The sequence below is a fragment of the Alligator mississippiensis genome, chromosome 1 (assembly GCF_030867095.1).
Source record: "Alligator mississippiensis isolate rAllMis1 chromosome 1, rAllMis1, whole genome shotgun sequence".
Taxonomy (NCBI): Eukaryota; Metazoa; Chordata; order Crocodylia; family Alligatoridae; genus Alligator; species Alligator mississippiensis.
In genome coordinates, this window is record NC_081824.1 from 364,328,998 (window position 1) to 364,345,558 (window position 16,561).

Genomic DNA, 16,561 nt, shown 5'->3' on the forward strand with positions numbered 1-16,561 from the left:
ACCAACTGAAGGATAATCAACCTGAACTGAATGTCTCCTGACAACTCAAACCTTGGGACAAACAACAGGTGAAAGATTACCAATAATGGAACAGAAAACAAACATCCTGTTCCCGGTCTACATTGCTTCCTTATAAATACTGTAATCCTGCCTTCCTCTGTTCGTAACCACAGAGGTCAAGAAACCCAAAGCCACAATGACTATACACCCATAGGTCTCCATATTTCCAGCATGAAACAGTATTGTTTAATCTTTTCAGTCATTTTAATTCATACTTGCATTGAAATCTCAGCTCTCTCACCCACAGCCCTATTGCACATATACATTTATATTTTCTTGTCGTACGTAATGCTACTTGCATCATTTTATGTCTATTTAATGGAACTTCTATATGATTCCATATTTAAACTTCTGGATCCAGTGAATATTAGGCCTGTGCGAGGCAGCAAGTATTTGCTTTGGATTTGGATTCGGCTGATTTGGAGGGACAGTGATTCAATTCAGTGATTCGAATCACCGTCCCAATTCAATTAATCTGATTTGGATTCAGAGATTCAACGCCAATTCTCAGATTCAGCCACAGACTATAATTGGGAATCACTAAAATACCTATAACTCTGTCATTTTTCTGCAGATTCAGATGAAAACAGCAGGGATGGTAGCCCCTTCTGAGGGCATGAAGCCTGGCAAGTGTCAAGGAGATAGGTGCAGGGGTTTCTGTGAAAGTGCACCTCAAATTGTTGAAACCAAAACTCGTATCACTTGTGTGTGTTAAGGCAGAGCAGGATGAAAACAGCAGGGATGGTAGCCCCTTGTGCGGGCATGAGGCCTTCCCACAAGCCTTCCTAATCAATTCAGAGGTTTCTGATTCAATTCAGACCTTTTAATGGGTCTCCTGATTCAATTCAGATTCGGAGATTCAGCCGCTGAATTGGGTCAAACCTGCTCTAAAACAAATCAGCTACTGAAGCTTCATACAGCACTAGTGCATATATTCTGTAGACTTAATCTTCAATTTAGTGCAAATGGCAGGGCACAGGAGAAAGTAAATCTAAGTCACTTTTCTATTTTCCCCAATCCTTGGACCAGCAGAGGCCAAAACAGCCAGCCAGCTAGTTTCACCAGCTTCAAGGATTTATCCCACTGTTTACACTCTATCTGATCGAACCCTGCCTTGACTCTAGTTCTAACTCTGTCACACCATACATACCTCTCTCTGCTGCTGATACTCCCTCCATGCACAGGGGAACAGTGGGGAACGTAGATACTTAACTCTTTGAGACATAGTTCATTTTTATTCAGTGTTTGCATAGCACCTATTACACTAGGGTCCTGGTTTGTGACTGGGGCTTCTGGATATTATTGCCATATATACATCCCTCCTCCCCGGCATTAACAGCAATCCCTTGATCTGAGGATGACAGTCTTCCAGGAAATACAGGAGTCATCGGTGATTTTGCAGATGATTGAGGAAATCTATCCGAGATCTACATATTCGACTGAAGATGTGGCAAATAGTTCTGGGAGGAAGGAACAGATTCTGGTGATGTTGGGTCACAGCTCTTTCCCTTTGTCCCTCTTGTCTATCCACCCCCGTAGCAAGGCAAGTTTGTTTAAAGTGATTGATGCCATGTCCTATATCACAGCACCATTGGGGATGATTCAATGCTTGAATCTCCAAGGTATTGATGTTAATAATGCAATTCTTAAGATTGGCTTTCAAGGTTTCTTTGAATCCCTTCTTTTGCCCACCTCTAAAGCGGTGACCAGGGAGTACAGGACCTAGTTTGGGAGCCAGTTGTCAGGCATCCTTATGACATGTCCTGTCCAATGGGGCTAGTGTCATATAAACATGGCTTCAATGCTGTTGGGTGTTTGCTTGAGCCAGAACATTGATGTTCTTCTGTCCTTTCAATTGATAAGGAAGATTTTCCAGAAACATCACTTAAGATAATGTTCCAAAGACTGCACATGTTCCATTATGCTGTCCAAGTTTCACATCCATACAACAGCATAGGGATGACAACATCCTGGTAAGTGAGAAGTTTGACTTGGGTCCTGATGTCATAATCACTAAAGACACGATTTCAGAGATATCCGAAGGTACCACTGGCAGATTTTATCCAAGGGGCCGGATGGGATGGACCCGAGGGTGCTTAGAAAGTTGGCTGATGTGATTACTGAGCCACTGGCCATCATCTTTGAAAATTCATGGCAGTCAGGAGAGGACCCAGATGATTGGAAAAGGGCAAACATAGTGCCCATATTTAAAAAAAGGGAAAAAGGAGGATCCAGGGAACTACAGACCAGTCAGTCTCACCTCAGTCCCTGGAAAAATCATGAAGAAGATCCTCAAGAAATCTATTTCTAAGTGCATGGAGAAAAAGGTGATTAGGAACAGTCAGCATGGATTCCCCAGGGGCAAGTCATGCCTGATCAAGCTGATTGCCTATGACAAGGTGACTGGCTCTGTGGATGTGGGGAGACAGGTGGATGTGGTGTACTTTGATTTTAGCAAGGCTTTTGATATGATCTCCCCACAGCATTCTTGCAGCGAAGCTAAGGAAGTATGGGCTGGATGAATGGACTGTAAGGTGGATAGAAATCTGGCTGAAGCATTGAGCTCGGAGAGTAGTAATCAATGGCTCAATGTCTAGTTGGCAGCTGGTATCAAGTCGAGTGTCCCAGGGGTCAATCCTGGGGCCAGTTTTCAAAGTCTTCATCAACAACCAGGAAGATGACATAGAGCGCACCCTCACCCAGTTTGCAGATGACACCAAGCTGATAGGGAGCAGTAGATACACTGGAGGGTAGGGCTAGGTTTCAGAGTGATCTAGACAAATTGGAGGATTGGACCAAAAGGAATCTCATGAGGTTCAATAAGGACAACTACAAAGTCCTACACTTAGGATGGAACAATCCCATGCACTAGTACAGGCTGGGGCTGACTGGCTGGGCAGCAGCTCTGCAGAAAAGGACCTTGGGATTACAGTGGACAATAAGATGAATATGAGCCAGCAGTGCGCCCTTGTTGCAAAGAAGGCTAACGGCATACTGGGCTGCATTGGTAGGTGTGTTGCCAGTTGGTCAAGGGAAGTGATTATTCCCTTCTATTCAGCACTGGTGAGGCCACATCTGGAGTACTGTGTTCAGTTTTGGGCCCCCCACTACAGAAAGGATGTGGACAAATTGTAGAGAGTCCAGTGGAGGGCAGTAAAAATGGTGAGGGGGCTGGGGCACATAACTTATAAGGAGAGGCTGTGGGAACAGGGCTTATTTAGTCTAGAGAAGAGAAGACTGAGGGGATATTTAATAGCAGCCTTGAACAACCTGAAGTGGGGTTCAAAAGAGGATGGATCTAAGCTGTTCTCAGTGACAGATGACAGACAAGGAGCAACGGTCTCAAGTTGCAGCAAGGGAAGTTTAGGTTACATATTAGGAAGAATTTTCTCACTAGGATAGTAAAACACTGGAACAGGTTACCCAGAAAATTGGTGGACTCTCCTCATCCTTGGAGGTTTTGAAGACCCAGCTAGACAAAGCTTTGGCTGGGATGACCTACTTGGGGATGGTCCTGCTTTGAGCAGGGGGTTGGACTAGCTGACCTCTTGAGGTCCCTTCCAACCCTAATTTTCTATGATTGTCTATATTTACTTTTTAGGAAAAGTGGCTACCCAGCAGGGGAAATGTTCAACATCCTCCAAGGATTGCCCCCTACTTCTATTACATGGAAGTGCAGCTGGTTGATTTGAGGGGTGCTGGTAAAGGTTCTTGGTTTTCAAGAGATTGACAGTGAACTCAAATATTTCATATGCTTCACAGAAGCAATCAAGAGTGACTTGGCGCTCTTTAATTGAGTGAGCACACATGACACAATCATCAGCGTATTGAAGATTGGTAATGGAGGTGTTGGTTATCTTGGATTTGGAATGTAAGCAGTTGATGTTAAAGAGATTCCTATCCATTTAATACTGGATGCTGGCAGGAAGCCAAATCTTGTCAGGATTTTCCATAGGGCCTCTGCTGATTGAATCAAAGGCTTTAGTCAAATCAATGAAGGCTATGTAAAGATCTCAGTGTTGCTTGAGGCACTTCTGCAGCTGTCTGGCAACATCGATCATATCTATTATACCTCTGAGTACTTTAAAACCACATCTGGACTTGGGTAGAATCTCCTCAATGAGGAACATGAGTCTACTGAGGAGAATGCAGGAAAGGATCTTCCCAGCTATGGACAGGAGTGTAAAGAACAGCACTGTAATTGCTGAAATCTGATCTCCTTCCTTTAATATGGTAATGATTCTGGCATCACAAGGGATTTAACAGCATTTTGAATGCTTAAAATGCCATGCAAACATTAACACATTTAAAAAATTTCTCCCCTGTCCGTTCATATGTTCCTGCATGATTTTTTTGTTAATATAGAGCCAAGACGTATTTCCCTAAATTACCTGACACAATTCTGTCAGGAGTCAGTTACATCAGATCATGCCCAAGTTGAACTTAATTGGATACATATGAATCGCAGGAAAAGAAATAACTGGCAATTCAAAGTGTCTGCACTAAAAGATACAGGCTTTGTTGAGCTCATTAAGAAGAAAATTGCTGAATATTCTGACCTTACTTGAGGTACCTTAAATCCTCGTATGAGAAAGATGATTGGCTTGAAGAGTAAAACAATAGGAACAAAAAACTTTTATTGTCACCATTACCACTCAGGAGTGGCAGCTTGTCCAGAACCATGGAGGGATTAATAAGGGAATTAAAATACTTTTTAACTTTTATGAAAATGTATATCCATCAGAACTCTTCAAGGATCAAAAAAACCTTGCAGAGTTTCTCTGTACAGTTCAGCCTCCCTACACTAAACCACAGAGACTCTTGGACTCCTCAATTCCTACTGAAGAAATTTCCCAAACTACTGAATCATTTAATAATGGCAAGACACCAGGAAGGCAGCATTCCTATTTAAATATTGTGCGTCTTTTGAAGAGAAGTCACCCCACTATGTGCTTGTGTACATTTAATCATTCTTTACATACTTGTCAGCATGCTTTCCCCCTGTAGGAGCAATACAATTAGCTACAGTGCTAGCTTATTATAAATAAAGCAAGGACCTGATAAAACAACCTAGTTATCAATGTGTCTCATAATTGTAACTGTAAAATACTAGCTAAAACTCTCACTACGAGCCTAGAGAAATACCTTCTGCACAGCTAAATCCTGATCACGTTGGCTTTATTAAAAACAGATTAATATCACCACAACATAGGAAAACTGTTGATTTTAACTGAAGTAGCCAAAGATTTGTGGAAACCCACTTAGCTTTTTCTACTGATGTTGTAAAAGCCTTCAATAAGGTAGTCTAATATTTTTTTACCTAGTACATTGACTCATTTTATATATTTATCTCCTACCCCAAATTTAGTTAATGCATTATTCAATATGCAAAAGCCCCTTTTCATCAGTAATAAGGAATAAATAGGTCAGACGGCCTCAGATTAGGAAGAAATTGCAAGGCAAGGCTGCTCTCTTTCCAGCGTGCTTTTTGTTCCAACCCCTTCGATCAGATGAGAGCAATGTAGAAGGCATGCTCATGGGATGAAATTACTATAAAATCAGCATGTATGCAGATGATCTGTTCTTAACTGTAATGAACCTGGAGTCATCTTTTACCTATGTGTTATTTATAAAGGAACAGTCTAAAAAATAGTTGGGCCTAATCCTTTTTTTTTTTTTAAACAGACATTCCTAAAGAACTAATTTATTTTTTCAAGGTCCCAGCATAACAATGAACTAAAGGTAGATACTACAAAATATGTATAGTATAGTGTGTGTGTGTGTGTGTGTGTGTGTGTGTGTGTGTGTGTGTGTGTGTGTGTGTGTATACACACACACACACACACACACACACACACACACACACACACGTATCCACCTTTAGTTCATTGCTAATTTAGTTCCCAACCTTGAAAAAAAATCAATGAGTTCTTTAGAATACACACACACACACACACATATATACTATTTATTTATTTAAGGGCCTAAGTGTCTATGTGGAGGATAGAGTGACAGTATAGGACTTCCTCTGACTACTGCAGTGGTGACAAATACCGTGGGGACAGCAGAGAGAACAGAAGTGACTCCATGCTTGCTACTCCTCAGTATAAGCAAGGATTTGGGTACGAATAAAGAAACAGTAGGTCTATGGATTTGCCTTTACCAACCTATGCTTCCCAGGTGCAATTTGGGGGAGTAAATGCACTCTGTAGTTTGGGGTAGAGTAATTTAATCCTTACCCAGAGTAAGACAGGAACTGAGATGCTTAAGCTCTGTTTGAATGAGCTTTAGGGAACTCTTCAGTGAGCTTCAGGGCCCTGTAATTTTTGGTTGCTCCTGCAGCTCTTCATACCTGAACTGTCTTCACATTAACACCTGAAACTAGTTTTACTTATTAGGCAGCTCAAAATTATACCACTCTAGGGCAGGCATTGGCAATGTGTAGGGGGTGCACGCTGGTGCACATGAACCCCCTGAGATCGGCCGTGTAGCTCCTGGAAGTGCCAGCCGCAAAACCAGAAGTGCCAGTGGAAGGGCACTTCCAGTTTCACCACTGGCTTGGCAATCTGCCACTGGGGGGACCCCAACCCCGCCATTGGTGATCTGGTGTCCCCCCAGAATCAGGAGGCACCAGTCACCCATGAGGGCAGATTTATCTCTGACTTGTGTTACTCAGCTCATGTTATACTATACTACACTCTAGGCTGGGGGGGCACTTACCCAGTTTTAGCAGGCTGTCGAGGGCCGCATGGGTAGCGCCACCCCTTGACAGGTGCCTCGCCCCTTGACAGGTGCCCCGCCCCCTGGTCACCATCTTGGGACTAAATGTCCCAATGTCTTGGGACCAATGTCCCAGGGCCAGCACAGGTGGGGCCAAAAGCAGGGCACAGGCTGGCAGGGGTCTGTGGCGCCAGGCTGGGCTGCACCAGCAGGGAGAGGGGGGAGCTGGCCTGGCTTCATAGAGCCCCTGCCAGCTGGGACACCAGGCTCCTGCCACCCTGCTCTGTGCCCTGCCAGCATTGGTCCCGGGACACCAGTGTGGGCCCCGTGCTCCTGCTGGCTCCGTACCCACTCACTCCAAGTGCCCCCCCAGCCCCACGGTACAGGTGGGGGGGCAGCGCACAGCCCCAACCTCCTGCTCACCATCAGGGAAGAAGCTGGTGCTGAGTGTGGGGAAAAGCAGCCCCTCGCCCACCCCATGCCTGGCGCTCCCTGCTGCAGCCACTCACAGCCCATGCAGGGCTGTCTGGAGCAGGCAAAGGCAGCCCAACGTGGGCTGTGAGCAGCTGCAGCATGGGGAACTGGCCATGGGGTGAGCGAGGGGTTGCTTTTTCCCGCACTCAGCACCAGCTTGTAACCCGCCTCTGCTGCCAGCCTGGGCCCCGTGCCAGCTCCAGGCTCACCCGTCAGGGCTGAGTGTGGCAGCAGCAGCTGCATCCCCCCTGCTTGCCACGCCAGGCAGTGTTGGCTGCTGCTGCCCACCTGGAGTGTGTGCTGGGCAGCCCACAGGTGATGGTGGCGGCAAACACTGCCCAGCATGGCAAGCAGGGGGGCCACCACGCGCAGCCCTGATGGGTGAGCTTGGAGCTGGCGTGGGGCCCCAGCTGGCAGCAGGGGCGGGTTAGAAGCTGGTGCTGAGCACGGGGGAGGGGGAAAGTGGCCCCTCGCCTGCCCTGTGCCCAGTGCCCCACGGTGTAGCTGCTTGCAGCCCGCCCGGGGGTCTGGAGCAGGCACAGGCAGCCCCAGGCAGGCTGCGAGTGGTTGCAGCGTGTGGCACTGGGCATGGGGCAGGCAAGGGGCCGCTTTTCCCCCCCGCCAACACTCAGCTGTTCCCCAGGCTCCTTCCCTGCCTGGGGTCCTACCCTGGCCTTCTCTTCCCCCTCTTCCCCCTTACCTGCAGTTCCAGTGTGGGGCAGCCATGCAGTCTCAGACCAGAAGCCCCGGCTGGGGCTTCCAGCTGGGGGGGCAGGGCTAGGCGGGTCCTGCTGTTGGGGGAGCCCGCCGGGCTTCCCTTGGGTCCTACTGCCCTTGTTTCCTGTTGTTTTTGACAGGAACCAAGGGCAGGTAAATATTAATTTTCTAAATTTTTTAGGGGCCCTGTGGGCCGGATAGAATGTATTTTGCTGACCCCTGCTCTAGGCTGCCCACACTGGCCTGCTGGCTCTCCCTCCCCAGCAAGCACCTCAGATTTCTGCTCGCTGTCAATCCCCCTCCCACTCCTCGCTTATTTGTGGCTGCCCACAATGTGTGTACTGGGGGAGCAGGTAGGGAACAGTTAACCTGCCTCCCCAGCTGCTGTCACTGCTTCTCTCTGGGCAGGGGGAGGGGATGCTTAAGAGACAGTGGGGAGGCCCAGGGGTAGGGGGGAGGCCCAGAATGGGAAGGGGGGATTCTTACCTTTCAGTCTTCTGTGACTGCTCCAAACTCAAGCCAGCACTAACACCAAGCAACATTTATGCAGTTCAGAGTGTAACACATAACAAGGCTCTTGGGGTGCCTATTCATGAGCAGGGAGGCTGCTCCGATGTGCTGTAATTCCAGCACATCAATTCTGCTGAAGCATGGCAATTACTGTGCTCCAGCAGCCTCCCGTGTCTTGTGTGTCAGCGTCCCTGTGCTTAAAATGGCAGCAGAGGTGGTTTATCTATAACTTATTCAATAAGCTTTAGATAAAATGCCACTCCTGCCATTTTGAAGCATGGGGATGCTGATACATGAGATGCTCCAAAGCACGTGTATAAACACCCTCAGCTGATTTCACAATGCAGCACTGAATGCCAGCAATTGTTACTGGTTAAAGGAGATCTCCTTGATTATAGCCAGGGGCTAGGGAGAGACATTCAAAAAGCCTGAGCATGAATTGATTCAATCTTTTCAGGTGAGTCTAACTAGCAAAAAGTGAATCAGTTTTCAAGGGGATAGACATTCCTTTTCTATTCAGAAAATGCAGGCACATACCTGCAGTAGCTCAAGCTAGAAGCCCAGAGGCGCTAGAGCAGCCCTCCCTTTCACAGGGAAGCTGAGTTGGGGGGCGGGGGCAGGCAGGAGGCCCTGGCAGGCCTGCCCCAGAGGCTCCCTGACAGCTGGGAGCAATCCCAGCACACATGACTGCCAGGTCCCAGCAGGGAACTCTTCCCCCTCCTCCCTCTTCCCCACCACCATGGGAAGAGAGGGGGGGGCTCCGTGAGGCTACCTGGCCCCAGAGGGGGAATCTTCCCCCTAGTTCTCCCCCATCACTGTGGGGTGGGGAGGGGGGGCTCTATGGGATGCTGCCCAGCTCCAGAGGGGAACTCTTCCCCCAACACTTCCTTCACCATGGCAGGAGAGGCTGTGTTCCATGCTGTGGGGGAACTCTTACCCCTCCTTCTCCCCCCCCCAAGAGAGGAAGCGAGAGCACGGAGCTCAGCTGGGCAGGGTGTGGGTGTGAGGGTGGTAAATAAATAGTGTGTGTGTGTGTGTGTGTGTGTGTGTGTGTGTGTGTGTGTGTGTGTAGGGACCCCGACAGACACCCTCCATGGCATGCAGCATAGCACTCATGCCCAGCATAGGCATGGCTCCAGCCAGTGCTGTGCGGGGGGAGGGAGCAGAGCCTGCCCTATCACTGGAGCTCCATTCTTCATGCCTGCAGCTCCAGCACTTGCATTGGGGGAAGCCCCGCACTGGAGTCTGCTGCATCCCCTGCTGCCTGTTGCACAGGTCCCCGCATTCTGTCGGGAGTGGAGGGAGCCCCAGCTTCCACGTGGAGTCCAGTGAGGGTTTCCCCTCTGTGAGTGTGGAGCTGCAGATGCGCGGAGAGGAGCCCCTGCAATAGAGGCAGCCAGCACTGTGCTGGGGGTGAGGAGCACAGCCTCGCGCAGCCTACCCAGCTGCTTCTATCCCCAGGGCTCTGTGCCACATGCCTGCAGCTCCTCACTCGCAGAGGAGAAGCCCCACACTCTGTGGGGAAGCAGGGGGTGGGGCTCCCTCCACTCCTGGCGGGGTGTGGAGACCTGCACAGCAGGGAGCGGGGGAGGCAGCAGGCTCCAGTGCAGGCCTTGAGGCACGGGGAGCAGAGCCCCGGTGACAGGACAGACTCCACTCCCTCCCCCGACGTAGTACTGGCCGGAGCTGCACATGAGCACCCTGACCTCCCCGCCTGCTGATGCTGCCAGGCAGATGGGACAGCATGCCTTGAGGGGAGTATGCGGGGGGTCCCTACACCTTCCAAACTCACATCCACATCCTGCCCAGCTGAGCTCCGCACTCCCGCTGCCCCTCTGGGGGAGGAGAAGGGGGAGGAGTTCCACCCAGCATGGAACAGAGCCTCCCCCTGCCTGTCCCCACTCTGGGGCTGGGCAGCATCGCATGGAGCCCTCCCCACCTTCCAGCCCCATGGCAGCAGGAAGGAAGGGGAGGAGGAGGAAGAAGAGTTCCCATCCAGCACCACACAGAGTCTCCCTCCCCACCCTGGGAAAAGGAGGGGGGGAAAGAGTCCCGTCCTCCCCAGCACAGAACAGAGCCCCACTCACAACCCTGCAGGACAACCCACCCAGCATGGCCCTGTTAAGGGGAAGGGGGCAGGGAGAAGGGTTAATCCTCTCTCCGTCCCTTCCCTGCAGCCCAGGTCTGGGACAGACTACAATTCAAAGATTATTTTTGATACCATGGAACCTTCCATTTCAACATTTTCAGAATGGAATATATCTACATCTTATTTTGTAAGGCTTTTTATTCCAAAATGTATTTAATTTATATTAAAATGCTTTGAAACTTTTGTTAAGGGCCTAAAGATACCGGCATAGCATAGCATAAGCAACAAGGTATGCTCTTTGGCAGAGTTCATGCTATGCTGACCTGACCCAGAGGCATAACACTTTTTGGGGTATAGGCAAGAAGTCTGCAAATGTCTTGGTCATCTCAGTGCCGCTGCCACTTCTCCCAGTCCTTTGCTCCCTGGCTATGGCACATGTGCAGCTTCCAGCTGCCAGGGAGCTGTAACAGCAGTACATCTGCAAAATTACTGCTGCCATACCCAGTCCGGTCCCCATGGACATGGCTGCACCATGCTCTGCTATGCCCTTTTTTGCACATACAATGTACCCACAGCTTAAAATACCAAAAAAAGAACAAGAAAAAAAAGTAAAAGTAAAAGTAAAAGTGTCAGTTTTGGTGGCATACTTTTGTTGCTCTCATAGCATACCCTGTGAGAATCACTGTCCTAAAAGAATAAAAGAACAAGGTCCCTGGATTGGAGTCTTGGAATTCTGTATTAAATAATCATTGAATGAACTGCATAAAAATCACTGGGAGCAAGCCCCAAATCTAGTGTCCCTCTTTCCCAGGAAAGTGCCCAAGTCACTGGGCTACTGTCAGCCCCCACTTTCGTTTTCTTTTCTTCTTATCCCCATGACTTCACAGTCCTTTCTCCTTAGTGGCTCAGCTTCAAGAGGAGTGATGGAGGATGTCCTAGTTTTTAGCCTGATGGTTAGGGCACTTTCTCTGCAGAAATGGGAGGGTAAGAACATAGTACCTTCTTTCATACAGCAGTTTTTGAAGCTGATATAATAGGCCCAATCAAGGTGAGGATAGGCATGTTAGACAAGTCTAAAGTAAGAGCCATGCTCCTAGAGGGTCAGCTTCTGTCTTCTCACAATGAGTGTTGAACTCAGCACATTGTTTGCTTTGTTTTCCAGCCTTTTCTTTCTCTTCTTTCATTAAATGTTGAGACATTTTTCTCCTCATGAACTTCTTGCTGCAACTATTCCTGGTACAATCAGAACAACAGTCAGCAATAGATGGTATAGAAGGAAGGACCAACAGGCAGCATCAGATACCACTATCAGTCTGGTGACTGCTGTTAGTTGCCTTGATGGCAGGAAGAAATGTACCCCAGCTGACTCCAAAATGGTATGCTGATAAAGGCAAATAAAATGCCTTCCCCTTAATTTGAGGTCTCCAAGAGACATTAGAAGACCTTTCTAGGAAAAAAATACATGCTGCATTTAAATAAATTAATTGTACTAATAACCTGTTACAGGTATATGAAAAACTGCTATATTTGCTGTAAATTCTGAAGTTTGCTAATTCAGAATTTGGAGAGCTCCCCTCTCTCACTATCTGTAATGAACAAGTAAAATGGATTGAGACAAGAACACACACTACATATCTTATAAAGCAAGTTTGATACGGTGAGGTTCAAGCTTTCTGTTTGGCCTTCATGCAAGTAAAAACATAGTGAATGAATGTAAGCTTGGTATGAGATACTCGGTAAACTGTACCTAACTACTGCAACTAGGCTACTTAATATCAGCAGAACAATAATATTTTTGTAGCAGCTGCAAAAAATTCACAGAGGTTTAAGTATGACAATATCATAATCAGTACACAATTGCTTGTATTTACCATATTTTGGTAGCCAATTCAAGAAAAGCAAAGACTGATACATTTGTTCAATTTTCTTTAGATTGTTCCAACTGTTTGAGTTTCAATGTAGCACCAAATACTGTATTGACAGTGTATGCTACAATAGCCTCTTTCATCTGGTCTAAGAATGCTTTATAAACATTAATGAGTTAGGCCTCAAAATTATTAAGATCTAGAGAAACTGAGACTCTGATTTCTTTGTATGTTTTACTACAAGATCATGTTTCCACTCAAATTTGATTTCTTTCTATGACCAGGTGATGCATCACCTGGACAAAGGAGAAAAGAGGTGGATATCATATTTTTGGACTTCAGGAAAGCCTTTGACCTGGTGTCCCATGATGTCCTCATGGAAAAATTGGGGAACTAAGGCCTAGACAATTTCACAGTCTGATGGCTGGGGAACTGGCTCCAGGGACAGACCCAGAATGTCCGTCAATAGCTGATGGAAAGACCATCAATAGTTGATGAACCGAATCAACTTGGTGCACTGTAACCTGTGGCGTCCCCCAGGGCTCCGTTCTTGAACCTGTACTCTTCAATGTGTTTATAAATGATCTGGACTCAGGTGTTACATAAGAAAAAACTTCTTTACTGTCCGAGTTCCCTGGCCCTGGAATATACTCCCCACAGAGGTGGTGCAGGCACCTATTCTGGATTCCTTTAAGAAACACTTGGAGACCTCTCTTTCTGGGATCATTTGACCCCTGCTGACTGCCTGCCCTTTGGGCAGGGGGCTGGACCCGATGATCTTGCGGGGTCCCTTCCAGCCCTAATGTTGATGAACTCTATGAAATTTTTATTATGGAACTTGCCATCAGTTTCAACTGTTATAGGTTGAAGTCATCCCTGGCAAAACTTTCATTACTTTCAGTGGTGCCAGAGCTTCAGGCTTAGAGATTTTTTTGCTATCTTTGCCATCCTGATAGTAAACTTTATTTCATTATTATTCTCTTCTATAAATAGATGCTTCTACCATTGTTTTACTTGATGTGCACATAAAAATAACAGTTGAACAGAGTTGTGTCTCATTTGTCATCTTACAGTTATAACCTCCCAAATATGAACCAAGCAATACAAGTCTGCTACTACAGTAGTTACAGTGGTTCTTTTTATTCATGTCTCTTCTCAGCTATCTCTTATATGACATTTCCCTAGTTGTCAAGTATTGCTCAAAAACTGTATGGACACACTGGAAAGTACACCAAAACAATTTTCACTTTTCAAAACCTAGATTTTAAATGAACTGCTAAAGCCACTAGGATAGATGGTAGCATGTTATTCTTTCTGATATGCTTGGGACACTTCATAGGTTAAACTTCCTATAAGAATTATGAAAAGCCTGTTAGGAAGAAAGAACTCTGGACAATAAGAATGAAACCTTATCAAAGTTTTTAAGATAATTTGGAAAAGATTCAAGTCTGTTCTCCCCATCTTCAGTGTAATGTTCCCACAGGTAGAAACTCTTAGGACAGAATTCGGTTTCACCTAGTACAGGTTGGGTCAAACTATGGCCTGTGGGCCAGCTCAGGTCTGCAGAACCTCTTCGTCTGTCTCACTGGGCTACTGGCAGGCAACAGAAGTTGAGGGCACGGCTTGCCACAGAATCTGGTATCCTTTGGCCCCTCTGGGCATGGCCATCATGGGTGAGCATGGTCCTCTGCCACCCCTGGACTCATGCTGCACTGGTCACTGTGTGAGCCCTCATGCACAGTCTGGATCTGGCCCAGGGCCACAGACGACAACCAAAACACAGCTGGAAATTAATGGAACTACCTGGCTATTGTGCAGAAGCATGTAAGTGACCTTATTAGAGGAAAGGTAGATATCTGTGCATCTCTGGAAAAGAAGCCTCTACTTCCCCTTGCCCATTTGCTTGCCCAGATGGGGTGACAGCATGCTCTTACACAAAGGCAGATCAAAGATATAGAAAATCCTTGATTCTATGAAAAGGGGGATAACAGCAGATGCAACTGGTGCTACAGGTCAGACAATGCTGAGGTTGGGGGCAAGGTATGGCTGGAGCCTGTGAACCAGTGGGAGAAACCCAGGGGAGTCAGGCAGGGAGCAAGAGCAGAAAGTGGGAAAGAAAGAACCCACTTGCTGCTGTCCTCAGCTGACCCAAGGTGTGGGAAGCCCCAAGGCCACTCCTGACCCTGGTCCAGACGGGGGCCACTGGAGACATCTGCGTGGGGTGCTGGGTTTGGCCAGGGATAGCAGCAGTGGCAATGGGCAGGTCACCCATTCCTGTGCCTACTCCCTGCCCACTCCTGCAGGTGCTGGACTGGGGAACCCACTTGTGGTCATCCCCAGCCTAGTCTGGCATCCTTCCAAAGCCACTCTTGGCAGCCCTGGCTGGAGCAGGGCAGAAGTAGCCCTGGGGTTCCTTCCACCCTCCCTTCATGTGCCTGCTCACTGCCCAGCCCCTTGGTTCCCTACAGGCCCAGGAGGTTCCAGCTGGGAAAAGCAGCTGCCTGGGGTGCTAGATTTGGCTGCTTTCTGTGTCTGTTCCCTGCCTGAATCCCCACACTACCCACCATTAGCCAAGGGTGGGAGAGCTTGCTGCACTATGCAGTAAAAAGGGGGTGCCATCACACTGCCACACCACTCCTGAATCTGTCCCTGCTCCTACACAATAGAAACTTGGAGTCAATGTCAAACTACACTTTGGTCATCCACTTGAAGAAATAGGATTCTGCCTTAATGTACTGCAGCACAGACTATGGGAAAAGCAGGCAAGGAAATTTGCCTTCTTCTTTCACATATAGCATAACTTTTTCCATAAAGCCAACACCTGAAAAAGCTATCCAATCCCCTACATGTCCAAGTAATAATCTAATCTGCTCTTCCCACTCCCAGAAACCCATACATACACATTTGCTACACAGAGGGTATGTCTACACGTTTTTATGCATGCTTAAACTTAATGTACATTTGCCTAATGTGCATTAAGGCAATTTAGACACATGTCTACACATGCACATGCTAAGGCACATTAATGCAGTGGGCGGACCAATTTGGGACTAAAAGTAGTCCCAAACCCATCGAAATATACAGCATTAATGCACCTAAGTGCTTCTACACGTGTTGAGGTGCTTTAGCTATTCACTCCTAAATTTGATACCTGCTTTTGCAGGTATTAAATTTAGGCATGAATAGCCTAAAATCACCATTTTTAAGGTGCATTAAGGATGCACATGTGAAGACCCACACCCTTAATGTGCCTTAAATCAGCACGTGTAGATGCACCCAATGCATCTCTCAAACTATAAACCCTTTCACTTCAACAAAAAACCTACTAACTCTGAACTACTTTCTTCCTTTCTCATTCCCCCTCCTCCTGCTCTGCAGAAAACCAAATAACTCTAAATATCTTCAAGACATTCATGGCCAAGGACTTATTGTGGTTCTGTGTACCTTCAACAAGCTGTGGCCCACTTGTTTATCTAAAATTCTTACTCAGTCTAGGTAAATGGGGTATTCAAGAGCCTGCCAGAAGTCTTTCAATGTTAGTAACCACTAACCCACTCAAAATATACACCATTGCTGCATGAAGAAACTCTTTAGTGGTTATATGGTATCTTACCAGTTGCTTTTGTCTCTTTGAAATATAAACACCCCCAAGGGCTAGTGCAGTATGGTTTGTATAGCACTGATTATGTGGCATTCCACAAATAATATATTAGTTACCTTTCTGTTCAGAGCCACACCATCTTCACAGTCCAATACAGCACAATCTACTTTGAGCGATGGGATTTTCTGTATCTTTCTTTTATCATCTGCAGGTACATACAGCACAGCTCTCCTGGGCACATACTTGTGAGAAGACTGGACGTGATAACCAAGCTTAGGAACACCAGCTGCCAGAGAAGCACTCTTCCTGTAAAAGATGTTGCCAAAGTTAGACTCCTGACCATAATTTGAAAAATAACACAGTAATATATTTTAATTTAAAAAGGAACATTGCTATTTGGATACAAACTCTTAATTTCTTACAATTGATCATATTAAAAGAACCAACTTTAAAAATACAATTTGCAAACTCAAGTACTTAAAACTTAGGAAATGCCAGAGTAAAAGCTGCCTATTCAGTTTTAGT

The 16,561-nt window shown here is 46.8% G+C and overlaps 1 protein-coding gene across 2 annotated transcripts in view; it reads right to left on the reverse strand.

The window, feature by feature from the left end:
- Positions 1-16,561, reverse strand: part of CLYBL (citramalyl-CoA lyase) — a 273,555-nt gene that overhangs the window by 113,431 nt on the left and 143,563 nt on the right. For both annotated transcript variants that reach the window (XM_014600281.3, XM_059721105.1), the window contains exon 2: positions 16,153-16,342. In XM_014600281.3, the coding sequence (XP_014455767.1) occupies positions 16,153-16,342 (190 nt within the window). The remainder of the gene's footprint in view (positions 1-16,152; positions 16,343-16,561) is intronic.